Source organism: Colletotrichum lupini, chromosome 5 (genome assembly GCF_023278565.1).
Source record: "Colletotrichum lupini chromosome 5, complete sequence".
In the NCBI taxonomy this organism is placed as follows: Eukaryota; Fungi; Ascomycota; class Sordariomycetes; order Glomerellales; family Glomerellaceae; genus Colletotrichum; species Colletotrichum lupini.
This window is the reverse complement of record NC_064678.1, coordinates 2,849,373-2,874,036: the sequence shown is the minus strand read 5'-3', so window position 1 is coordinate 2,874,036 and position 24,664 is coordinate 2,849,373. Positions and strand designations below refer to the sequence as shown.

The 24,664-nt window shown below is 54.2% G+C and overlaps 11 protein-coding genes across 11 annotated transcripts; 7 read left to right on the top strand and 4 right to left on the bottom strand.

Annotated features, from left to right (window-relative positions):
* Positions 1-283: 283 nt before the first annotated feature.
* Positions 284-3,591, bottom strand: CLUP02_10264 (uncharacterized protein; the record flags this gene model as incomplete). Its single annotated transcript, XM_049289240.1, has 16 exons — positions 284-518; positions 578-709; positions 763-883; positions 969-1,080; positions 1,143-1,298; positions 1,356-1,431; positions 1,486-1,566; positions 1,630-1,728; positions 1,955-2,049; positions 2,129-2,251; positions 2,290-2,466; positions 2,504-2,596; positions 2,668-2,815; positions 2,859-3,023; positions 3,088-3,165; positions 3,251-3,591. The coding sequence occupies 16 exons, from the start codon at positions 3,589-3,591 to the stop codon at positions 284-286; spliced, it is 2,232 nt and encodes a 743-aa protein (XP_049146385.1).
* CLUP02_10263 (uncharacterized protein) lies at positions 3,497-4,704 on the top strand (the record flags this gene model as incomplete). Its single annotated transcript, XM_049289239.1, has 4 exons — positions 3,497-3,843; positions 3,994-4,127; positions 4,311-4,467; positions 4,641-4,704. 4 exons carry the CDS (start codon positions 3,497-3,499, stop codon positions 4,702-4,704), a joined length of 702 nt encoding a protein of 233 aa, XP_049146384.1.
* A 3,777-nt stretch (positions 4,705-8,481) lies between these two features.
* CLUP02_10262 (uncharacterized protein) lies at positions 8,482-12,543 on the top strand (the record flags this gene model as incomplete). The annotated part of the gene is made up of 2 exons (XM_049289238.1): positions 8,482-11,142; positions 11,194-12,543. 2 exons carry the CDS (start codon positions 8,482-8,484, stop codon positions 12,541-12,543), a joined length of 4,011 nt encoding a protein of 1,336 aa, XP_049146383.1.
* Positions 12,544-13,476: 933 nt separating this feature from the next.
* CLUP02_10261 (methyltransferase) lies at positions 13,477-15,610 on the top strand (the record flags this gene model as incomplete). The annotated part of the gene is made up of 10 exons (XM_049289237.1): positions 13,477-13,788; positions 13,882-13,916; positions 14,009-14,094; positions 14,177-14,199; positions 14,268-14,397; positions 14,487-14,524; positions 14,608-14,645; positions 14,749-14,886; positions 15,060-15,494; positions 15,559-15,610. The coding sequence occupies 10 exons, from the start codon at positions 13,477-13,479 to the stop codon at positions 15,608-15,610; spliced, it is 1,287 nt and encodes a 428-aa protein (XP_049146382.1).
* A 66-nt stretch (positions 15,611-15,676) lies between these two features.
* CLUP02_10260 (uncharacterized protein) lies at positions 15,677-16,546 on the top strand (the record flags this gene model as incomplete). Its single annotated transcript, XM_049289236.1, has 5 exons — positions 15,677-15,929; positions 15,991-16,062; positions 16,105-16,274; positions 16,336-16,403; positions 16,495-16,546. The coding sequence occupies 5 exons, from the start codon at positions 15,677-15,679 to the stop codon at positions 16,544-16,546; spliced, it is 615 nt and encodes a 204-aa protein (XP_049146381.1).
* Positions 16,547-16,682: 136 nt separating this feature from the next.
* Positions 16,683-17,776, bottom strand: CLUP02_10259 (uncharacterized protein; the record flags this gene model as incomplete). The annotated part of the gene is made up of 2 exons (XM_049289235.1): positions 16,683-17,699; positions 17,771-17,776. The coding sequence occupies 2 exons, from the start codon at positions 17,774-17,776 to the stop codon at positions 16,683-16,685; spliced, it is 1,023 nt and encodes a 340-aa protein (XP_049146380.1).
* A 1,263-nt stretch (positions 17,777-19,039) lies between these two features.
* Positions 19,040-19,414, top strand: CLUP02_10258 (uncharacterized protein; the record flags this gene model as incomplete). The annotated part of the gene is made up of 1 exon (XM_049289234.1): positions 19,040-19,414. One exon carries the CDS (start codon positions 19,040-19,042, stop codon positions 19,412-19,414), a length of 375 nt encoding a protein of 124 aa, XP_049146379.1.
* A 297-nt stretch (positions 19,415-19,711) lies between these two features.
* Positions 19,712-20,483, bottom strand: CLUP02_10257 (clathrin adaptor complex small chain; the record flags this gene model as incomplete). Its single annotated transcript, XM_049289233.1, has 5 exons — positions 19,712-19,741; positions 19,855-20,129; positions 20,192-20,309; positions 20,375-20,408; positions 20,473-20,483. 5 exons carry the CDS (start codon positions 20,481-20,483, stop codon positions 19,712-19,714), a joined length of 468 nt encoding a protein of 155 aa, XP_049146378.1.
* Positions 20,484-21,327: 844 nt separating this feature from the next.
* Positions 21,328-21,968, top strand: CLUP02_10256 (uncharacterized protein; the record flags this gene model as incomplete). The annotated part of the gene is made up of 3 exons (XM_049289232.1): positions 21,328-21,490; positions 21,549-21,854; positions 21,901-21,968. The coding sequence occupies 3 exons, from the start codon at positions 21,328-21,330 to the stop codon at positions 21,966-21,968; spliced, it is 537 nt and encodes a 178-aa protein (XP_049146377.1).
* Positions 21,969-22,145: 177 nt separating this feature from the next.
* On the top strand, positions 22,146-23,217 carry CLUP02_10255 (glutamate-cysteine ligase modifier subunit; the record flags this gene model as incomplete). Its single annotated transcript, XM_049289231.1, has 2 exons — positions 22,146-22,171; positions 22,254-23,217. 2 exons carry the CDS (start codon positions 22,146-22,148, stop codon positions 23,215-23,217), a joined length of 990 nt encoding a protein of 329 aa, XP_049146376.1.
* A 249-nt stretch (positions 23,218-23,466) lies between these two features.
* CLUP02_10254 (exosome complex exonuclease RRP4) lies at positions 23,467-24,604 on the bottom strand (the record flags this gene model as incomplete). The annotated part of the gene is made up of 2 exons (XM_049289230.1): positions 23,467-24,295; positions 24,390-24,604. The coding sequence occupies 2 exons, from the start codon at positions 24,602-24,604 to the stop codon at positions 23,467-23,469; spliced, it is 1,044 nt and encodes a 347-aa protein (XP_049146375.1).
* Positions 24,605-24,664: the final 60 nt, after the last annotated feature.

The following is a 24,664-nucleotide window of genomic DNA, read 5'->3' as shown; positions in this document are numbered from 1 at the left end:
CCAGGGGTAGAGGAAGGAAAAGAAGACCGAAGAATACTGCTTCTGGAGTTTTCCGTAGTACCACGTTGCCACGTGAAGCGATCGAGCCTGAACAGGAGATGATAGATCCTGAAATGTACTTGATGTAAGATTCCTTAAAGGGAGATCGTGTTTGCCCAAACTCTACCCAGTCACTTCTGCCTAACAACCCGGGCACGATCGTTGTTCAATATTAAGAGCTCGAGCCAATAAATGCAGTTTGCACTAGTTGCGTCAAATGTAATAGATTGAAGGACCAGGTTGACTAGCTGCCGGCGCCGCACGTATCGAGAAAGGGTCCCAGATACAGAGCATGGGTCTCAAGCAATACCGTACAGTAAACCGTGCGAACGCAATGGCAAGCCAGAATCATCAACCGCGAGTAAAGAGGACTGGGTGCTGCTGTCAACATATTGGCGTAATTGGGAACGATAAATCTAGGAGGGCCGGATCTTTGACTGTAGATCAAAGCGACTGGGGTGAGCTCGGTCATCGTCAGCCTGTGTGCTCAAGCTCCATATGCCAGGCAAGCAGTCAACAAACAAAGCTGTATCATCACGATCCTTTGTTTGACGGATCTAGCGCAGCACTGGCGTTCGAGCTTAGTATGGGAGCTGCGAGCACAGCACGCTGTGCTTTGCTTGTGTGAAAGCTTGCTGGTGCTGAGGCTTTCGACTGGGCGTAGAGGTATCTGGGGTAGTTTGACGACGGAGCCTCGGTACCAAGTACTGAAGTCGAGGACACAAATCAGGTGACATAAGCTTTGATGGTTTCTCGAAGATGATGCGTGCCCTCGCAGTCAAAGATGGGTACTTGCGATTACACAAAATGGAGGCCGCGTGTGTTACCCTCGTTACTCGAACCACTTGTCAGAGTGAGAGGGCAGGGAACAAAGACTCGCCAAGAGGCTTATTACTGGTTGTACCGGCCAGATCTTATCCGAAAGAAACGGCAGCTGATTGGGTGTAGGAGCGGAAGCCAAGTATCGTCATCCCGCCGAGTCTTTGTTTTCCATCTATTTTGTTTGCCTGGCCTCAGGAACTCGTCTCCTTGTTGCCAACTCTACCAGATGTTAGAGTTTTTGACGGTCGCACAATATCAGGTCATGGCCGAAGAGCAATGACCAACGAGGGATCCTCGTCTCTCGCTGGAGAATTCCACCACTCTAACGCACGCGAAAACAGTAGCTTGGAGAGCTCGCTTCCGTTTGCAGCGCCCACAACACGCCGTTGGCTGATGACGAAGCAGGCGCGGAATGGAGGCCGGATGCCCGTGACACACTTGAGTGTAGTTGTGAAGTACGGCCTGCCGGTTTAGCTAGGGATCAGACGGGACACCATGTTGAGTAGTACAACCCTTGCGAAGACCGAATCCTTAGCTAGGTCGATATATGCGTGTTTGCCTCTGCCGATGCTTGCATGCGCTGTAGCAAACGCCTTTTCTCAACTGCTGACGCCTTCCGATCACCAAACGCAGACTGCCTGGGATGCCGCGCTGACGTTGATAGCTTCCAGTACCGAAAGCTCGATAATGCTGCTGCCACTGGCTCTGCCCGATGCAGATCGCCATGAAGGATAATGGCAAGCCCACACCCTCCAACCCTTAGCCTACCCACCACTAGATGCCTTCACCGGCGAGACATTAACCAAATATTTCACAGGCTGAGTCGATCTTCTGTCGCTCATCCGCGGTCTTTCCATTCCGCCGGCCCTAGGGAACTCTGTCGCAAACAAGCAGCGAGCTTCTGCAAGCTAGTTGGCTGAACAGAACCGCCCAACTCCAAGGCCCCAGGTCCACAGCCAGCCTTATTTCATCCCGAAGAAGTTAACGTCCGCGGCATGCGACAGCGACGTGGATGCATGGTACGAGGCGGGAAAAAATAGCCGTAGCTGCTTAACCCGCTCTTGGAGATTTTGTTGTTGCAGCACGGCATCACAGTGTTTGCTCCAACCCAAATATCATCAGAGGGAATATTGTTAAATTCTTGCCAGCCAAAGCACGGGTGCCAGACAACTTTTCCGAAGACATGCGCTATGCATCATATTAGCTACGGTCTCGTAACTTGAACATGAAGCAGGAGGCTTATCGACCAAACAACGGCATACCGTACGAGGTCCATGAGGTGTTCTGAAGTTCCGTCGTAGGCAGATTGGTTTGCCAAGAGCCAGTAAAGAACACCAAAGAGGCGCTCATTGATCCATCGACTGTCGCGACGGAACGGCAGGCCGGCGATCTATCGACTCGTGAGAGCTGACAACCGGGCATACATACACCCTTACGCCTCCGACGCAGATAGCCGGGCACCGTCTCTATGGAGGACGGTCTTTTGAAGAAGGATCGCCAAATGATACGGCGGATGTTGCGCCTCTTTGTGGTCCAGGCGCAGCCTAGCAGCTGGGGACAAGGCCCGGTGGCTTTTGGGCTGGTCATTATTTGGGCATCTGCCAACTATGGATCCATAGCAGTGTGCAGGCTAAGCTGAGACTATCGGGCTAGCAAAGCCCCGTATCTCGCGGACGTAGCATATCGTCGTCTCTTTGACAAGGCGCTTGGTGGTTAGAGCCCCAAGTTTAATGAACTACGACGTTCTACTAAACCTGGGGGTTCAGCTGGCACCACCTTTTGCCCCGCTAATTGATTCGGTCAGACGCAACTTGGGGGGATTTTGGGGGTAGTGTACACTACACCAGCAGATTGATTGCTCTGGCTCCAGTAGGTGGAGAGTGTAGAAATGGAGAGTCTCGGAGTATCATCGTGTACTACTGTGACTGGCCGAGATGTTATAGCTTTGGAGTGTCTGGACGCTCAAATGTGGGATTGTTTCCAAGCATTGCGTCAACCTAAGGGTCACAGTGTGTGGTGTGCAGTAATTCTGCTCCTCAATGACTGCCATCGGTTCGCGCTTCATCGGCGTGATCGTTGGCATCTCAGATTGACGAATGTCAGTCGTCCTCTGGCCCCTTGTCTGTGCGAGAAGGTAATGGTGCGTCCATTGGGAATTGCGACTTTGGCATCCAGAGTGGGCCGTGGTAACGATTTCCAGTGCTGGAGCGTCGAGATTGACTCGACTCTTTGACAATTAAACCCCGATGTCGGTAACGTAGCTTGTAGCTCGGACGTGAAGAAATCATCAGTAGCGCGCCGATGCTGGGTTATTCGTCCCATCATCATCTGGCATGATAAAAGTCAAGCATTCGTGCGCGCTGCGTGCCGCGTGCGATCAGCTCTCGACAATAGAAAGTGGAGAGGCAGCTGAGAGAACTGGGTCTCTGTTTGCTCATGCAACGGCCGCGGGAGTTTCATCCTCGCGTTGACTCTTGAGTCTTGGCTTTCACCTGATATTTGATTGAGAGGTCTGAGAACTGTGACCCCGTTTGGAATGCGCGACAACCCGGCTCTGTCCGCTCGTTTCGTTTCGTCGCTCCGGCAAGTCTTGCTGGCGGGCTGCACGTTGGCGGGGCTATTCTTGATGTAACCGATGCTGACAGGATCATGGAAAGAGTTGTTTCCGTGGACTCGTCTCGAAGTCCACCAGCATGAGCAGCCAAAAGGGCCGGATTTCTGGAAAGACATGCTGATAGGGCCGCAGAGGTGCAGGAGAGTCTGGAGAGGGCCATTGAAAACGCTTCAAGCAGGCTGGAGACCACTTAGCAGAAGGACGATGGCACGTCGCAGACTGCGAGACGATGTGACGGTTGCACTGTATGTGTCGAAAGCCGTGTACATGAGCAACGTGATGCAAGATCTGGGCTTGCTGACCGAGTTTGTATCCCCGCCATCGAAGAGGCAGACCGGTATGGTGGAAACCAAGGAGGATTGTGTGCGGTAGCTAATCTGAGGTTTAGGTAGATGAGTTGTTTCTTTTTCCTGCCTGTCGCAGAGAGACCCGGCCGAAGAGTGGGCTTTGTGGCTTGATGTACATGCTCGCGCACGAGTAAGAAAGAAAATGCAACACTCTCAATCTTGCTTCTGCAGTGTCAACACCAGAAAGAAGAAACGAGTCATTCCGCCAGATGGCCTGATGAATGCCATGGAGATCATTGATGAGAGGGGCTTCAAGATGCAGGCAGAAGCCAAGAGGGAAGTAAGCTGGTACGCCACGACAAGCCGTTATGCTATGCGAGGCGATTGAAGCAGAGTTGCAGACGATGATGTCTCGGGATGTTGAATCTTGAGAGTGATGGCTGCCGTGTCGGTTGAGGAACGACACGGCTACACTAAGGCGTGTTGACACTGGTGCTGGGAACAAGAGGAATGTGACGCCTCGTGTTGTCCTTTGATACTGATCGAAGTAACGTCCGCCCAACGTATGGTCATTTCAGCTTTTGGAACCAATAACGGAAGGAACCATCGCTGGCGATGGCTTCGTCTCTTTGTCGCTAACCGCGGGGAAGATGAATTGGTGGTGCAACGTGAGGTTGGCACAAAGTATACTGTAGAAGTCCTACCGTGAATCTCCGTATTTGGCACTGTTCTGCACCAGGATGCGTCGCGTGTGGAAGTGGATCTCTCCACCTGTCGGTGGGAACCTCTTTCCTGGACTCATGATCGCTGCGACTGATACGACCCTCTGCGGACACTCAAGTTGGTGATGTTGTGTTTGTTTGACTGACGTTGAACAGGCAAGACGAGACCCAGGACAAGACTATCGAAGTGAAGTCTATTGGATGCCGGCATGATGTGTAAATCGGATCCAAAGGTCTGGCGCGATTTTCGACCGAGAAGCTCCCGTTTGATGGGGATATATACGTATAGCTACGAGTATCCGTACAACTGGATACCTGACTTTGTCGTAAAAGGCAGACCACGATCACGACCCCGACGGTCTAGACGGAAGACGAGGATGTCGCACGGCAGGCGGCAGCAGGGGAGTAGGGCCAAGACTCAAGAGCGAGAAAGAGACAGGGTTCAGGGTCAGGGTCCCTTTGCGTCTAATTAACTGAGAAACCATAAGAACCCACTCTGTTTGCGACCTTGCATCTATATCCCTGCAACAGCAGACCAGCACGACGTGAGCTCATTTTCTACCGATTCGTCCGGCTCTTCGCAGTCGGAGACTTTTTTTTTTACCCTTTGCCCCCTTCCCTTTCTCTCATCTCAACGTGGACTTACCTTGCCCCTTTCCGCAAGGTAGTTGGTTCAATGTCGCTCTCGCTAGGACGATTTTGACCGTGGGCTCCGTATCCGCACGAACAAGCTAGGCATGCGCGCATATTGGTGTGAAGGCTTCGAAGGGTAAACCTCGCAGAGGATTCACCGTAGTCAGTAGTATCTGGCATCGTTTCGAGACAGGAACCCCGATACCCGTCTGGCAATGGTTGTTTCGTCGACGACGGGTCACCGGTCCATATCTCATCTACCAGGAACATCAAAAAAGGGGCCAACACGGGGGGGTGCTTGATTGCCTGGGCAGGGACCCGGGGTTGACGAATCCATCAAGTATTTTCGATAATCGCAGACTTGTTGCACAACAAGAGGCGCAGGCAAATTTAAATCTGGCTAGGACGAAAATGATACAACATAGACAGATTGCCGGTCAAGAGAGATGCATTTAATTTACCTATTCGGATCAGAGCTTCTTTTATCGTGGGTTACACGGACACATACGGATAGAAATTTGGCCTTTGACTTTCGCATCTGAGTACATAAATCATGACGAGTGCCAGCCACCCCAGTCTTGTGCAGGTCCCAGGGTCCTCCTTTCGCCGGGAGGTCTTGGATGGAAACTCTTCCAGGTTTCCTCCTGTCATCCATTGATTCCATTTCTTCCTCCACACTGCAAGGGGCTCGACAGTGGGCAATGAGCAGATGTCACCGAAACCATCCCATCATGCTGGAGACAACGACCGCGACGAGACCTTTCTTGGAGACGCGAGACGCTAGTCCCGTCTTGGTTCCCTCCCGCTGACGTCTCTGAGCCTCGCAGTGAGACACACGGTAGTAGAGAATCGAGAACGCGAGCGGGTGTTTTACAACCTGTTGTAACCGTTCTTGAAGTTTTGTCTTGAGCGCGTTCTGTCTGCCCTGACTTGAGAGAGAAGGTTGGAGGTACTTACGTTACCTGCCTTAGGTAAGGTAGGTATGAAAGATGTTTGCACTTTCCACCTGCCCAAGATTGTCGAGGCAAAGCAAGACAGGACGGGAAGGTTCCACGAGATGTCATGTACCTTACCTGACGTACTTTTGTACTTGCCCCGAGCTTTGAATAGTGAAGAGGCACCTGCGGCGGGCTGTCACTTCCCGGATAAGGTACTTTAGGTAAGGTACCTTGGGCTTTTGACGCTTCGTCTTCACCTTCTTTTCCATGAGTCCTTCCTTTGCAGCATTCTGCCCCACCATCCCAAACATTTGACCATCGTCCGAAAGCAATTGGGTCCCTTGGGGAGGGACCACGCTGCACACCGTACGGGGAAGGGAAGGACGGCTCGCTCGCTCGCTTTTTGCACCCCTGGACTTTGCATGCATGCATGCATATACCTACCTTAGCCCGTACCTGACCACCCGAGGAACACAGCACATTCGGCTTGCCTCAGATGCTTGGTACCTGAATGGTGGGCATCTTTCCTCTCGTGCTCAGATGCATTGGATCATCCATCGCCCACATCTCGACACCTCAGGGACGGAACCACTCCACGCTCCACTGTCTGTCCTCCAGGAGCCAAGCCTCACCTCCCCTCCCGCACTTTTCCCACACCTCCAGCTCAGGGGCACGCCGCACGCCGCACGAGGAGGGGAACAGAGCCCAGATTGAAATGAATTGCCCAGAGCTTCTACCTGTTCTTTGCCCTTTCATGATTCCCACACCGCGATATTCACCCACGACCACACAACGTGAACCACACCCGACAAATAATAAGTACTGTGTATTCGTTCAGACAGTATTACTCCGTAGTCTTGAGGTGCATCTATCCCGGCCCAAAATGAACATCTAAATATTGCCTAGCATCAAATTTTAGCCAGGTACCTTCCTACAGACTGCATGCTGAGGTGCTCAGGTATGGATACTTAGGTACTTACCCTGCCACGCCTGCCTCCACTGGCTATGTCACTTCCAATGCACTCTGCCCACCTGCACTAACACCACCATCTCCAAGGCGGCGCGCGACACAAAAAAAAATACACCCTTTGCACTAAGCTTCCCAAGACTTCCTCTTCCGTCCTGGTCGCAACTCGTCCTCCTGGCCTCAGTTCGTCGTCCGTTTTCTTTGGCTTGTCTTGGTCTGTCTGGCTGGTGGCTCATGCGCATCGGCTTCTCTCTCTCTCTCTCACTCTCTTTCTTTCTCGCGCACCACTCTCGAGTCTCTCGCTCTCTGTCAACCAAGTCTCAACCTGCCGCGCTTGCTGTACCGGCTTCTTCTCTCCTCCACCTCCCCAGACAGACCTCATTTCACACCTGGGTCATCTTCTTTTCTCCATTGCCAACCTAACGCTCAGCTCAGCTCCGACTCTCCTCCTCCTCCACCGCAACTTTCTTCTCTCCAACATCTACGTTTCGAGCTGGCCATACCTCCGCTGGTCGCATGATATCCATACCACCTTTCTGCTCTCGTTGTTGAATCTCAGCTTATATCCACCATCGCTACATATACCAATCGGCCCTCTACTACTTCCAACACGCCCTGCTATCATCGTCACCTGTCCGGACAGAAACTTTCTTGCATCACCGTCGCACTCAGAGTCAGGTACGTTTGTTGCGAGTCTCTTTCGTCTGTACCTTCCCGGTCCTTCCACACCCACCTGTGCACACCCAGCCCTTCGCGCCGCCGTCTCCTGGCCAGCACATCAAGCAAAGTTCCCATCAACGGATACTGTACTGCCTCTCCAAACTCAACATACCCCCATGTTCGCCTGCCTGCGTCGAAACTCAGTCACCCGTTCGTCTCCCCGGTCGAGCCAAGGACCGCGTCTTCCTCGTTCCCCTGGACTGCACGGCAACCTCCTCAGCTCTTATACGGATTGATCGTCTCTGCCACGCCGATACTTCGTACCGAACCATTTCACCCGATTTTCCACTCCCACTCCCACCCCCGACACAGTCTCTTCGTCAGTGCCACACGTTCTGCAAGACGTGGTTACCACGCATGAATCTCTGTCTACCTCTACCCCCCAAGTGGATCACACCCAGGTCCTTCACTGCCATGCGAACGTGGACCAGGTGTTTCAGCTCTGCAATCGCCGTCCACTGCTCGATTGACAAAAAATAACTTGGCTAACAACTCAACTTGCGCAGCCATCCGTCATACCCTCCTAGCCTTCCCTTTCGCGTTATCATTTCTGTAATAGTCGCAAACGCCTGTCAATACTTCCGAGATCACTTGAAAGGACCCATCGTCATTCGCTCGCGAGAATACTACCTTTACCAATATTTGTGTCGCCTCAATCTAATTTCCTGTGGTCTCACCCGGGCCCAGGAGACCTGCAGTATTGGTTTCCTCGACTTATAGACCCGGACTTCCAGCAAACATGGCCAACACCAGTGCTGATCCGGCCGCTGTGTCGCTACCAACTTCTGGTCTCTCTTCGCCCCAATTCCAGACGAGGTCGCGCACCCAGAGCGTGTCGAGCGATCGCCCTTCCACCATTATGAGCGCTGGCCTGATGTCGCCTCCTCTCTCCGTATCACCCGAACCCGCCTTCATTGCCGCCTCGGCCGCTTCTCAGATCGTCACCAACGATCACGATAGTCACGCAGATACCTGGTACGATCAACATGGAATCGAACCCGCAGGAGAGACGGCTTTGGTGTCGACAGCTGCGCTGCAATTGGTGAATAGCTTCCTCGACCAGCTCCTCTTCAACTTTTTGTCTGCCTCCCGCGCAACGACTCTTGCCGCCCTGCGACCAGCTGTGTCCGAAGTCTTGAAACCAAAACTCGCCAAAGATGCTATTAATCAGGCTGATGAGGAGCTGCGGGAGTACCTTGGCGGAGGTGATGAGGATGACCTGATCCAGTCGCAAAGTCCGTCCTCGCAGAGGGACTGGGACTTAGAACTTGTTTGGAAGCGGACGCGGCTGAGGTGCATGGTGTACTCGTCGCTCGGTGACATGGAGGAGGAAGACGAAGACTACTACATGGAGCAGGAAAATCTCAAGCCTGCTATGGATGAGCGCGGCCCCGAAGTCATATCCCCTGCGGTCGCTATTTTCTTGACGTCAATCCTCGAATACATGGGCGAACAAGCCCTGGTCATTGCCGGCCAAGCCGCATACCACCGTCTACGAGCGAAGTTCGAGAAGGAGCCCAAGGAGGGCGCAAAGAGCATTGCCGATGTTGCTGACAGGATTGTGGTTGAGGAGCTGGACATGGAACGGGTCGCACTTGACAGGACTCTTGGCAGACTTTGGCGGGCATGGAAGAAGAGGTTGCGCTCTCCTACTCTGGAATCGCGCCCCTTTTCGCGCAATTCTTCCGGTCATCCCAGACAATCCAGTACTCCGGAGGCCCGCGAGATCGCGCTCCCTGCAAAGGGCCTCGGAATTCAAGAAGCCCCAATCGAGGAACCCGAGATCGACGACGTAGAGGAATACGTGAAAGCATCGGCCATCCCTCTGCCGATGGGGGATCGCGATGTCGATGAGATCGAAGTACCGGGATTGGCTTCCTACAGCGACGACGAGGAGTCGGATCATGAAGGTGAAGACGAGCCGGCGGCGCAACGGCCGAAGAGCCTGATGATCTTTACTTCCCAGCCCAGCAATGATTTGCCCACCCCCACAATGTCTCAACCTCACACGCCAACTGCTCCCTCGACTCGCAAGCGCTCAAATTCCTTGCCGACCCCTTCGCCCTCCCCTTACACCTCTCCAATTGTCAAACGCACCCGGGCTGAGCCAATTGAGACTGGTTTGGTTGATGAGCAGGTCGGCTTTCCAGAGAAGGAAATTTCTACAGAGGCTGTGGAAGCCCAGCCAACCGAGACGCTGCCAACCCCAGACGACTTCACTAAGCCGATCGTAGAGCAAGGGCCGGCTGAGACTCGGGAAGAAGAGTCAAAGCCAGTCTCTGATGAAGCCCCTGAGCCGAAGCCTCGCAACCCTAATCGCATCTCACAAGTTGTCGCCCCTGCCGTCGCGACTGCGGCATCCGCAGCGACCACAGTTGCTGTTGCTTCCACAGGCAAGCCACCACAGAAGGAGACTCGATCAGCAGAAGAAAGTGGCGATATCGACGATTTTACCGAGGAACCAGAAATCTGCACCTCCTCTAGAGTTTCCATCGCTGGGCGTAGCTCTCCGAGCATCTCCGACTCCGGCAAACCTGTCGTGGTCGCTCCAAAGTTGTTGCAAAGAACACCTAGCGTCCACTCAGCTCGCGTTGTTGACGTTCACGGGCCTAAGAGCCCTGTGACCGGCTCCAGAGCGTCTTCGGTTGACGCTTCTGACCGCTCTCAGCAGGCCAGCCTCTCCCGTGCCAACAGTGTTTCTCGCGTAACACCACCCATCATCGAAGAGAAGCCGAAGCCTAAGCCAGTAGAGATTGAAACCATTATTCGGTCATCAACCTCGACACCGCGTACTCGGTCTCCCGTTGAGAAGTTGTCTCGGAGACAAAACACAAACGAGTCCATCTCAGAAGTTGACGAGGATGCCCAAGCTCAACCTTCACGGCTAACATCGGCTGCGTCAATACCAACGCCCACAGCCGGTACTCCTGCAATCAGGTCTTCCCAGGCTATTTTCAATTCTTCCCAACGCACAGGGTCACCTCGTCGCGATCACACTTCATCCGCCACTAAAGTCACCATCTTGAGGGACACGCACAACAACGGGCCTATCGCCGAGGAACCTTCGCCACGCCATCGCTCTCACACGACGCCAAACGTGACTGACCGCAGTGGTGGTCGGTCAGCCAATGGAACTCACTCCCCAGCGGCGAGCATCGGAGTCGTGACTGTTGAGCGATCTGCTGCTGCTGGACGCGACTCCCCCGATCGCCCCAGGCACCTGCGAACCTCCGGCTCCTCTGGCTCTTCGAGCACGGGCAAGATCCGAGCCGTCAGGACTTCTGAAGATAGCAAGGCTTCCGGCCGTGCCGATAACCTCGCTCGTAACTTTGAGGAGCTCATTCAGAGTGACCAGACCATCCAGTACACGCTTACGCCGGAGAGCATGCGTGACATTGATGTGAGTTGTGTTTCTTAATTGCCTCCATGGCATCCACTAATGGTTATGTAGGGAAACCGTGCACAAAGCGCAAGTCCGGTAGTTGGACCCAAGTCGAGGAGGAGCGAAGACGCCCGCACGGCCTTGAACGGCGAACGTAACAGGTCTGTCTCTGGAATCGATATCCGAAGGACCATGTCTGTCAGCCGCGCAACCGGCTTGAACTCGCACCCACCCGAAGCCAAGAACAAAGGTTTCGTTCCGAAGGCACCTCCTAGCACAACCCTCACTCGGTCGCGTACCGGCGGTCCACAGGCGAGAGACGCTCGGGTACCCCGCGACACTGCGATGAACGATTTTGCCGACTTCATCAGGTCTACCGGCCCGACAGCTGACAACGGTCCTGCACCCTTACGGAACGTCAGCGGCCCACCGCCGCCTGTGAAACACAGCTTGGATTCGAGACGCATCTCATCATCGAACAACCGGCCACGACTACAAGCGCGGGATGCTGCCGTCGACAATCGCGAGGATAACTCGGACCTAATCGATTTCATCCGACGAGGACCGCCTAGCTCGAGCAATCCCCGTATTCCTCGAACAGTGGCTCCATTCCGGACAACGATGGATTCTGACCAGATGTCGGGTGCTGTGGGTGGCAAAGCTGTTGATGCCAGCTTGCCAGACATTCGATACAGTCAAGCGTCGACCAACGTGACGGATATCACCCAGCCCTCTGTACAGTCGTCGATCAACTCCCAGAGCGCTCTTCTCAAGAATCGTCCCAGTGGCAACGGCTTTGATGACGACGAAATGATGCCCAAGCGCACGAGACGTCGCGTGCGCGATCCGTACGCCATCGACCTTAGCGATGAAGATGAGGAGGATTACGCGCAAGCTGTCCGGCCTCCGCCAAAGAAGGAAGAGAGCCTGGCCGACTTTTTGAAGAACTACTCGCCGCCGCCCGAACCCGCTGCCGCCCCTCACAACGTTCCCAAGAGGAAGGCGAGCGCTCCTAGTCTTATTGGACGCTTCTCCAGGAAGGACAGCAGTGCGGGATCCAACAGCGCAAAACCAGCCAAGGTTGACAGTCGGTCCTTGAACAGCCGCGCTGGAGGTGCACATGGTCACGTTCCAATTCAAGTCAACGCTCCTGGCCAGGACAAGTACGGGGCTTCTGACGCTACTGCCAGCCGTGGAGCCATGCATTCCTCGGGACGCGTGCCGATGAAGAAGTTTGAGCCAAGGGAGGCCGTTTCGTCCACGAGCCGCACCAACGACCTGGCCTCATTCCTTCGCAGCTCCGAGCCGCCACAGATGACGCCTGCGGCCCGTGCCGCTACCGGAGAGCCTCAGCAACAAAGCAGCGGTAGCAGCTTTTCCAAAATGTTTGGTCGCCGGAAGAAGTCGAACTTGGCTTAGTTGCCCAAGCCGCACCGGCGCGAAGCCACGACCTGAATGAAGATCACGACCTCTCTATCAAGTATGGAGAAAATTACAACAACCATATAGCGTCTGTTCGTCTTATTGTCACGCAAGAAATCTGTCACCTGGTCATGGTTGTACCGAGGGGAAATACGGCACACGGCCGAGCCCGGGTTGCTCTGTTTGGTTCTACCTTTTTGTTTCTACACACTCGTGCCTCGCGCTCCATGTTTTGATACCACTCTTCCCAAAGATGGGATAGGATTTTGTTCATTTCTTGAGCGGTCTCGATCAAGGACCCTCAGGTAGTCTTTGGCATCGTTTTCTTTGGATAATAGGATCCTTGATGGACTCTTGACAGTTCACTTGGGCAGCGAAAGACGAGTCTGGAAGCACTCTTAGTTAGATACGCAAAAGCGGTCAACAATACAAAACATGCTTCTCTCATATTTCTTCTCTCAATGTTGTTAAATCATGGCTTGGGATTGAGATTTGGTAAGTCAAAGGACAATTGACCCTTACACAGTAGATACTGGCGATTGCCAGGGCAGGGGTGGATGGTGGGCCCTGTCCGCAGACTTGATAGTCTTCAACATGGTGCTAATCATGCACTCGTCGACTGGCAGGCCGGGGGTGACCTGAAGCGATTGAATCCCATTGGCCCCAGCTTCGTTGAGCCCGTTTGGACCGCTGCGGGAGGGTTACACTGACGAATTGCCAGTACCGGACGTCTGTCTCCATCGGTGAGTTCTGCAACGCCGGACAGGACGAAAGACTCAATACACCGAAGGATGTCGCGGAGCGGCGGAGCGTTTTCTATGGACTAGTGTACGAAGTCACAGCCTCCCCCCATGTTCCGCGAATTAATGGGGATTCGTTCCCACTACGGAGTACAACTCTACAAAACGGTGCTCTCCCGCCGCCACGCCTATGGGGCACTTTGGAAGTCCAGAACTCACGCCCCCAGGACGACTCGCACATAGGCGGGAACGAGCCCATTTCTTTTTTTGTTGTTACAAGCCACGACCATCCGTAGCAACAGGGAATCGCACAATCATGGCTGAGCCTTCTTCCACCGTCCCGTTAGCTACCACTGCTGCTAACCCCGCACCGGGAACGGCTCCAGCTGGTGATGCTCCTGTGCCGGCGGCGGCGGCGGCAGCGCCAGCTCCGGTAACCAACGACAACAACCCGCCGAGCCCGGCACCGGCGCCTCTCGAACCTGATGAGGATGAAGGCAACGTCCGTTTTCTTCTCTTGATTCTGAACAATGCTCACCATTGGTTTTCCGCCCAATCGTAAATGTGAACATGAAAGCTAATGTTGGGGCTCTAGTTCACAGAGGGTTCTTCTACAGCTGATGACCGCATGTGCGTATCATCTTGGTGCCTCTTCTGTAGCTCGTTTCCAACTGGGCTACCCCTTTTTGCCTTTACTAAATGAAGCTTCCCCTCTGGTTTAGCTCGAGTTACACCGCCTCGTTATCCTCGAGCGTCGTAGATTACCCCATCGAATACGGACGTCGCTATCATGCTTTCCGACCAGGATGTCAGTTATTCTTTTTTTCCCATCTTTTCCGTCACTTTTAGTCGCTTGCACATGGTATTCTAACTGAAGGTGTAATACGTAGCGTATAAATTCCCTAATGATGAGGTACTGAGGAAGCTACCCCCGTAGTCATCCACATAGCCAACAAGAGCCGTCAGCTGACCTCTTTCTAGTCTGAGATGGATAGGCTCGATCTGGCCCATGCGATGATGGTCAAGGCGATTGGGAGCAGGCTGTATAACGCGCCGCTGAAGAAGGAAAAGGTGCAGAGGATCCTCGATATCGGGACTGGGACCGGACTGTGTATGTCGTGGACACCCCTCCTCTCCTCTTCTCCGTTCCGAGGGTCGTCGTTGAGATCTGCTTGCTGAGTTTTGCACGTTCGTGTTTAGGGGCCGTGGAAATGGGCGACATCTTTGAGAACGCAGAGGTATAGCACCTGGTCTACTTCGACCAAGTCTTTCACCACTCGGTGGTAAACTTCGTGGTAGCCTTACTGACGAGGAGGTTCAGGTTCTCGGCATTGATCTGAGTCCCATCCAGCCAGAATGGTATGATATCCTCTTACCCATCCTCCCCTAGTACTCAGCATCAAGACTTCGTGATCATGAGAGGGTGTAAGCGCCCACTTTTACTAACATGATCCAAAAAAAGGGTCCCTCCAAACGTCAAATTCGAGATCGACGACGTCGAAAGCCCGTGGGTCGGCAACAGGAAATACGACTTCATCATGTGCCGGTACATGGTCGCCTCCATCAAGGACTGGCCGGGCCTCATCAAGAACATATTCGAGTACGCTGTTTCCTGCTCTTTCATTCTGTCTTCCCACCCTTGGGGATCTGGCCAAAACCCCCCACTACCAAGGGTTCCTAGAGTAATGAACGGCAGCGAGAGAGAGAGAGAGGGAGAGAGAAAGAGAGAGAGAAAGAAAAAGAAACCTGACTAACACCACAAAACAAAAACAGCCACCTAAACCCAGGAGGCTGGGTCGAATTCCAAGACGTAAACACGCGATTCTACTCCGACGACGACACCTTCTCCCAAGACTCCGCCACCGCCCGCTGGATGGCCGGCTTCGCCCGCGCCTGCAAAGGGATGGGCCGCGACACCGGCGTGGCGCCGACCCTCGCCTCCCTCCTGCGACAGGGCGGCTTCCCCTCGGAGACGGTCCACGCCCGCCGCGTCAAGGCGCCCCTGGGCCCCTGGGCGAGAGACCAGTTCCACAAGGACCTGGGCATGATGAACCTGATCCTCACCATCGACGGCCTCGAGGCGCTCTCGCTCAAGCTGTTCTCGGAGCTGTTGGGGCGGACGCAGGAGGAGATCCTGGTGGAGACTGCGGCTGTGAGGAGGGAGTTGAAGACGGGTGCTTTCGGGGCTTTCCATGCCATGTTTGATATGTGAGTTTTTTTTTTTTTTTTTTTGGTCTTTCTTCGTCATGGTGGTTGCTAATGGACTCTTTAGTTACAACGTGTATGCGCAGAAGCCGTTGGAGACGGAAGATACTACGCAGTGAACCTGGCATATCCTCGGAATTATGCAGTCCTGGACAAAGGAGTCATGCTAGCTTCCAACATGACAAATGATTTACCTCGTCTTGTCATTCTCAAAACAATTATCTGTTGAGCGGCAAAGTGGCCAAGAGTCTGACTTACAGATTTACAATCGCTCGCATAATCGCCGTGTTGTCTCTCAACGTGCTTTGCTCTGGATCCCAGGAGCCCATATCTGTATTGAGCTCCGCGTGCTCTCCTGGTCAAGGAGCAGCAAATGGCAGGCAACGTATGGCAAGGAGGAAAATACTGAGACAAATTGGCTTACGTCCAGAAACAGAAGTGTACGAGCTTTACTCATTTCATCATTGCGTACTACTACTGCGTATTCATCGCGATGTAGACTACGGTAAACCAGAACAATCGCAAAACATTCCCTTTGGCATGTGCCCTTCGAAGCCCAACTCCAACATCAGTCCCTATCGCTAATAAAGTCGTTGCCACACGACCGTTGTAGGAACCTCACGAAACCAAGAAACTCCTAGTTTGATCCATTTGTCACCCGCGGCCGCTCCGTTCGGATCCTGTCTGCTATCCAGGACCGATAACCGCATGCACCATGTTACCCTTAAACCCTCCGTTTGGTACTATTTCCTAGCCAGCGCCACCTGGCGAGAAAGCATGAGGGTATCGCCGCCGCCATTCGTAACCGTAGGAAAGAAGTGCAAAAACTAACATGCAAAACTAGTCGCCAGCGTACAAGTCCGAGGACAAGGAAAAGCACAGAGAAGAAAATACGAGAAACAAACTGCAAAAGTAGCCAATAAAAATACTGTAAAAGTAGACTCATTGAATCTGGGCCGTTGAAGTGTGCCCATGTTGCGAAACAATCGTGACAACTCCACAGCAGAGGAGTAGTCGTGACTCAGCGGTTGTGCGGAGCCGATAAGTGGTGTTGAATCAGTGACCCATTTCGTCATCATGGCTCTCATAGCATCAGCTGATAAACTCAGAGAAACGAGAGACCCATCCGCTCTCACAGCGATGAAACGGGGTAGCGAGAAGAGGTCATGCGCCAGTGTGGAGTGGCCCTCTTTAGATCTCCATGTGGGCCACGACGTCCTCACTCATCCGCCGTACCGGGCTCTTCCGGTCAGACAGGCTCTCATCATCGTCCTCTTCGTCGTAGTAGAAGCGCTCCTCGGTGTAGTCGTCATCAGAGAACGGGACCAGATCGCCATCGGCACCCCGATTCCAGAGGAAGCCGTCGCTTTGTTCTTCGTCATCTTCGTACGGTGCCACAACCTCGGCGTCGCGGTCTCCTAGCCAGTATTTTGCGCGCTTGTTGCCGGCCAGTGCATCAAATTGGGTACTCCGCGTCCGCTTGACGGAACCCGGAAGCGCCGGTTGCAGTCGCGGCGATTGGGACGATACGACCGGGACAACGCGCACGTAGAGGTAGGCGACTCGCTTCAACGCGCGGTTGAAAAAGAAGTAGTGAGCAGCCCAGATTGCAGACTCATCTTCCTCAAAAGGATCGACGTCCGGATTGTAGCTGAAGACTGTGCATTCGTTAAGGCGCATCTCCTTATCAATTTTGGACCAGCATTGTGGGCCCCACACCGGCTTGGTCTCCGAAGACGTGGCCTGCTCGACCGGCCGTGCCTCAACATGCGGTCTGACATTTTGTAGGATTGAGTCGAGATTCCCCATCACTCTCCGCAGATTTCTTTCTTTCTTGAAGTCGCCTGGCCTCAAAACGTGCGAGAAATCGTAGTGTTGATGACTCGCGTTCAGTGTCGCAATCAGATAAGCAAATGTCCGGCGACTCGCGAGCTCTGATAAGGGGCCAAACGCGCTCGAGTGTGAGAACATTTGCATGTTGGGAGATGTTGCCAGCATGGCTTCGCGGTCTGGCGGTGAAAGGCTTGCGCCCAATTTGAGGAGCGCGGCATGTTGTGAACTAAGGTCTTTGTCGATGTTCTTGTAAAGCTTCTTATCGGAACCTGTGGATTTGGTCGTATAGAGGTCGCATCCGCCAGTCACGTTGCAATCCGGTGTGTTGAAGTTTAGAGCGCCAGTGACGGCGTCGAAATCTTGCAGTGGGAGATACTGCGAGCTGGGTTAGCAGGTGTCATGGACTGCTGCAAAGGAGCATGCCTGCTGCAGCAAGTTATGCGCACCTTCATCTTGGATGATTGAGGTTCGGCCTGGGAGACCGAGATGGGATGGATGTTGGTCGGGATATATTCTGTAGTGGCGCGCAACTGATGTGTAGATCGCGAGCGCTTCAACTATTGTTCTGGCGATGCAGGGAGCTTATCGCCGGGATCGCGCCGTAATCAAGTTGTTGTGATGGAGCCGTTGGATTCCGGAGGTTAACGTGACTAAATGATGTCACAGGAGTTGGAAGTCGCGCCGGACCGAAATAGGGGTGTCTGCGGGTATCGGAATAGCGGTGACTCGGAGTCGAGGGTATGGTCAAGTAAAAGCGAAGTCGACGGGATAAATCGCATGCGATGCGTCGCAGTGAATGATGATGAATCGGTGTGAAGATTGTTGTCTGTGTATCGATGGAAGCCGGAGCCTGCCTGCTTTAGATAAGGCAAGGAAGGAGCGACTTGACCGTGTAGATCAATTTGGTTCTGATGGATGAACGGAGACTAGACGCGTTGCGCCTAGTAGGTGATCTGGTCGACAGACATTACTAAAAGACGAACGTTGTAGTGAGGTGTATGTGTTGGAAGTTGAACGATGGTAGGGTGGTCGAAGCAGAGGGGTAAAAAGGGAAGGGAGGGATGGGGTGACGAAGGACGGGAGTTTAAGACGACCTGACGAAGCGGGAGTGAGCGGGACGTGAGCTGGGCACCTGGTGCTGTCGCAGCTCTCGGCAGGTGCGAGGACTCGCCGGTGTGAGAGGTGACGCCTTCCTGGGTGTGTGGTGGTCTGCCACTCATCTCTCTGGCTGCGTGGTCCGTGGTGTGTTGGCCGCTGTCGGTTGCTGCTATTGCTGTTACTACTGCTGCTGCTGCTTGCTGGGTCCTGGCTCACGTCTCCGTTGTTCCCCGTACCCGCTGACAAGGCCCCCGCCCTGGTGCAGCAGGGTGGATGGGTAGCTGCCGTGAGGTAAGGCAGTGTTAGGTGGTGGGCCAGTTCCAAGATAGGAACAGATAGTGGGTGGAGCCGACGGGGAGTCTGTGACAAAGCATATCTTGCGCTGTTCCAGCATGTCCGCTTTCTGGTGCTGGACTGCCGTATCGCATTGTGACCGCCTGCTTCGTTCTTGACACCGGATTCGCGGGTGTGGGGGAGACACCAGCTGGGAAGTCGAGGGTCCAGTCCCTGTCTGTTCCCTGCTTGTTGGGGGGAAGGGCCCCCTTCGCGGCCTTCGGAAACCCACCCAGCAACTCTGTCCAATCCGCCGCGTATAGGGAGGCGGGGCGCAGCCGGTAATGTCCAAGCGAATGAGAGGGCGTCAAGAGGCCACGAGCGGCTACTCCAAGCCCGTCTCGCAATATGACTTCATACTGTCTCTGGGCAATGAAGACTGGCGTTTGGTTGCGTATCGGAATGCTCGTCTATTTGTCAATTGTTACGTGTTTTCCGTGGAATGCAGTGATGCTCCATTGTCGTCGTCGCTCTTGGCCCCGTGCCCAGCTCATGCGTCGTTTCTGGGGGAAAACTCAAGACTGGACAAACGTTGTGGATACAACCAAGCAACAAGCAACGCTATCTCATGTTCTTCTCTTGATGTAGTAGAGGGCGGTTTTCCGCCCTCAAAGATCTATGCACACAAAGGGCCACCCGGGGGTCATTCCCGTCCATAACAGCATCGGCGCATCGTTCCCTCATTGTCGCGTATCGGCCTTCTGATATCCGGCCTGCAGTGTATCCGAAAGCCATGACGGGTCGTCAAAGGATGCCAACCTCTTTGAGAGACGATGTAATCTCTTCCGTTTCCTGCATACGCGGCGAGAGCGCCCATTAGCCAACAGACTCATAAATGGCATGCCCTCCTCGCGGCTCGTGCAACACTTGTATAGATGTCGTAGATTGGCTTCGAGGCTCGATTTATCCCGGGCTTCGCGTCTCAATCTAGCAAATAGGTACACACTGGAGGAGGGTTACATGATCTTTGTAACCTCGTCCTCGACCTGATGGGGAGTAGGAGAATCGTCAGCGCAAGACTTCGCCAATGGCGCAGCTGCAGTTCGTCGTCTTGAAGGCAGAGACTACAAGTAAACAGTAAAGCATCGACTCAACGTACCTCCATGTCCTCGAGCGAATCCTGCTGGGATATACACCGCAGCACATTCTTTTTACTGCTTTCTTGTAGTTCTCCCGCCAATAATAGCTCGTCCAAGATGTAGTAGGCTTTCGTAAAGGAGAAGATGATATCTAGCTCGCAAACGTTGCCATAGTACTTGTCCATCTGCTCGACGTAGCGATGGATGATCTCGAGGGTAATAAGTTCGTTATCTTCTGACGCCGCTCCTGCGATGAAGAATAGCGACGCATATCTGCGGTAAACGATCTTGGAATCTGGCGGGAACAAGTCAGTGACTGTCGACGGGCGAAGTGACCAAGTTTCGAAGGCGACTGACCCTTATACTCGAGGAAATTGCACATGCGGGTTCTACGGGCGAGGACCAGCTGAGAAACGTCCTTGACGATCTTGGCCTTTTCCTTAGGCGAGAGGGTGGTGAACCATTTTGCGAGGCGCTGCGGAGGGATCGTGATCAGCAAAGGGATGTTCGAGGGGGTTTCGGGTAGCGATGGGTGCGTACCACTTTGCCCTGGCGCGAGAGGAGGATGAGGTATCTAGATTGAATTAGTCTTCTTGCCTTGATGCACTATCAGATGCGGCCGAGGGGTCATCACGTACTGGATAGCCATGATGATGCCTTCACATCACCACCACAAGGTGGACGGAGAAGGAGATGGGGATTGAAATTGAAAAGAGCGTTGTGGACCTTGAGTTGACGTCGTATGAAGTGTCCAGTGCTGTAGTGGTCGAGCACATCAAACCGAGCGCTGGATTGCGGTTGGCGACGATATGCGGTCTGTTGGGTGTGACGATACCCCTTGGTCACGTCAGGCTGATGGGCGCAAGGTGTCGAGTTTGGCCGCAGGTGTACCTTGAGCTTGAGGCTGCAGTATCCTCAGGCAGTACCTAGGTACCTAGCAGGCGACACCTGGTGACGGCGGGCTTGGAAAGCTTGAGGTGACGCCCTGTCCTGGGAGCTTGAGGCTTACGTAAGATAGACAGATAGCGAAGCGCTGTGAGTGGGATTACCTAGGTAGACAGTGGAAGGGCCGCTGCAAAAGCTCCGTCTACTTTGGCTGGAAAAGCTCGATATCTCGTCCGAGTTGGTCAAGGTACCTCTATCTTTCAGCAGACAATGTCCATGTGTGTACGCTACCTGGACTGCCGTGCCAAAGGGAACAAAGCCCGGTCTTTCATTGCTGCCGGCTTTGTGCGACTCGAGATTGAAGTCTTTGAATGCCGGTAATGGTGTGGTGATGGGATTGAATAAAACAGAGACATTGGATGAGCGATTCATGCCGACAACGGCCTCTCATAGGCCGTCGCGATTGCTGCGGTCCTACGGAAGCCTCCGGAAGGTGCAGACAAATCACTCCAGGGCGCTGACGCGATGGGTAAAACCCCCACCAAGTGCCATTGACCTGCCCCCCGGAGTCGCGCTCCTGCCGAAATTTGCGGCGGGATGAGGGGTGGATGGCGGGATGTGGTCGGTGCCCGGATGGAAGTTGCGAGGCAGGAAACGCCGTTGCCGCAGGATCGAAGATGAACGATTTCCACGGATGTCTTGACACCTACTTGAACGACTTGATTCAGTCGGCACACACTGAGACGGACTTGAATGGAAATTCCTCTTTCAGTTCCCGTCCTGTTATTGAAATAAAGGCTAGCCCGGTCCTCCACCCTCTTTCCGCAAGCCTTTCCCCTCCACCGTCTACTACCTATTCCACGAGATACAAAGTCACAACTCCACGGAGACCTAGAGAATAAACACCTTCATCGATCCACATCCACCCGCGGGTCCCATCCTAGAAGAGTCTCGCGCGTACTTCTAGAACCCATCCCCGCCTACCACCGTCCCCTTCGCTGCATTCGCTGCATTCGCTGCATATCACGACTTTTCCTCGTACCATACCTACAGATACAGACTACTACTCCATCTCATACGCCCTTTATCTCCGATTTTGGGGGCCTCGACACACACAAGCCGACATCCGCCTGCCGTGCGCCAACGATTAATAATTACCCCGTCTCACCTTTGAACCCGAGCGGACCGTACCTTTCCTTATCGGCCCCTCGACCTGATTCCGATTGTTAATCACCCCTCCAAAGTCTAAAAATCAACAGGCACCAAAAAAAAAGTTGCTGAGGAAGATCGGAACGCCCTCCCCTCTACATTGCGCAATCAAGACCCTTGACGTCGCAATCTTTTCTCGACTACCAGTTCATTACATCTGATCTTGAGCTATAATATCGCGATATTTACCTTATCTACTACCATTGACAATCTCGCCATGACGAAACTCATTCTCTCCACTGGGTTTGTCACACCTTTCATTGAATCCCACCATAGAATCGTTCCGTGCGCTCTGATGCTGATTGGCGATCTCCGTTGCATGCAGAAACATTGTCTCGGGCGGCCCCTCCATAATCCGCAAACCGGGAGCCTACAGGTCGAACCTTGAACTCACCAACTCGCTGCGAAGCAACTTTCTCGCTGCCCAGCAGGATTACTCGCCTTACGAAGAATCTTCTCCCATCGATGACGATGACGAACCCGTGAATGGAAACGGTCTGAACGGCCACTCCAATGGCTTCTCCCACAACTCGAACGGCCGCCGGCCTCGCATCGACGTGTGGACCGCTCGCGAGGACGATGCGCTCTTCGTCCCGCGGATAGACTGGTCCTACTCTGGACTACAAGAAGAGCCCGACAACTACGACGTTACCGTGAAGCTATTCTTCCTCCCTAATGCCGCTCCGCAAGACCGGGCCCAGTACGTGCAGGATGCCTTGAGCCTTGTGCGAAAGGAGCTAGGGGTCACGACGATCGATCTTCTCATCGCGTCCTTCCCGGGCATGTCATTTGAGGGCGACTGCGAATGGGAAGCCGACAAGCGCAATGCCTCTCAGGGCAACATTGACGAGGAGGCTGCGACATGGACCGTTCTTGAGGATCTGTATAAGCGTGGGGAGGTCAAGGCCCTCGGCATCTCCGAGTTCGGGACTGAGAAGCTGGCCAAGTTCATCAAAAAGGTCAGCGTCCGGCCGGCCGTCGACCAGATTAACATCAAGGACTGCTGCAGCGTTCCCCCGACGCTGGTCAAGCTGGCCAAGACGGAGGGCGTCGAATTGCTTGTCCACACCGATTGCACCGACATCCTGCCCAGAGGCACCCTCCGCGAGCTCCTCGGTCACGGCCTGCAGGGCGCTGGCGTCCTCGCCGACCCTGCCGAGGACCAGGAGGGTCTGGAGGGCGACCTCACACCTGAGTGGGTGGTCAAGTACACTGCCTTTGTGAAGGATCGCGGTGTCATTGAGAATAAGGGGTACTTTGCCGGCGCAGAGCTCGTCGAGACCTTTTAAGTAGACGTGGTCTACCATGATTTTGGCTACATGATTTATTTTTTTGATACCATGGCTGAACAATACAGCCTATAGATATACACTGCATAGCGTTTCTGATGTCTGGCGATCCAGGGTCTCTTTGACGGATTATACGAAGCCCCTTTCTTGGTATCTATTAGAGAACTATTTTTCCCTTCAAGATAATTATTCTGCCCAATCTCGCCCATGTCTTTTTGACTCGTGTGCCACACAGCATTTTGTGACTGTCTATTCTCTCAACAGAGCCTCAGCAAGCCTTTTCCCCCGCTCGCCACCGAGGTAGATATCGTCCTCGATGCTCTCCAGGCCCATATCCACGGCCACCTTGTACCCCCTGACGACCATGTCCTCGTCGACGCGCAGCCCGTTCTCCACCAGCGCAAGGATGACGCTCCGTATCCGCGCGACCTCGCGCATCGTCTCGTCGTCAATCTTGTCGTTTTGGCTCGAGTAGACGTTTGCGCTGACGCTCTCCTCCATGCGGTTCAGCCCCACGCTCTCGGCGCCCGCGTCGCTCTCGACGTGCTTGCTGATCCAGATGAAGCCGTTGACGCCGAGCGTGACGTGCACCTTTGCCGCGCCGCGCGCCGCGTCCATGACCCACTGCTGCCTCTTCGCCCTCACCACGCCGCCGCCGCCTCCGGTGCCCGTGACGGCGACGAAGACGCCGTTGCGCAGCTTGCCGTATTTGAGGGAACGCGTGTGCAGGGAGGCGGCGCCGTCCTGGTGGAGCTGCTGGACCTCTGCGACGACGAGGTCGCCCTCGGCGAAAAAGGACCGGATCTGGAGCTCGTCGGTGTCGGTGCGCTTGCGGAGGATGCCGCCGGGGAGGTTGATTGCCGAGATTTGGAGGATGGCGAGCTGGGAGGAGCCGACGTCGACGCGCCAGCGTTTGGCTTGGACTTCGACGATGCGGCCGACGACGAGGTCGCCTATCTCGGGGGTGTAGCGGGCGCGGAGGGGGCGGACGGAGAGGAGCTTGTTTGTGCGGGTTACGGTGCCTGCGACGGAGGAGACGATGTCTGTTGTGTTTTGGGTGATGTAGGTTCCGTGGCCTCTGTTTTGTAGCGATGTCAGTTGGGGGTTTCTCTTTTCTGTAGTTTCTGTCTTTCCACAGCCTTCCTATGGATGTATTGTTGGGGCCGACAAACCTCATCCACTGGGGGTCGTCGGTGATGATCTCGCCCGGCGTGACGATTTCGTAGTTGTCGCCGCGGGAGCGTTTCGCGGGGCGCATGGAGATGTCACCCTCGATATCGGCGCCGCCATCTGAGTCTGAGTCCGAGTCTGCTGCTCCTGCTCCTGCGGCAGCGTAGGGCTTGTGATGTGACGGCGTGCCACGCGGGGCGAGGATTGTGATGGGCATGGTGAATTTATGGTTTTACGGCGGGAAGGCCGTTGGGGCGCTGAGGAAACAGTCGGATTT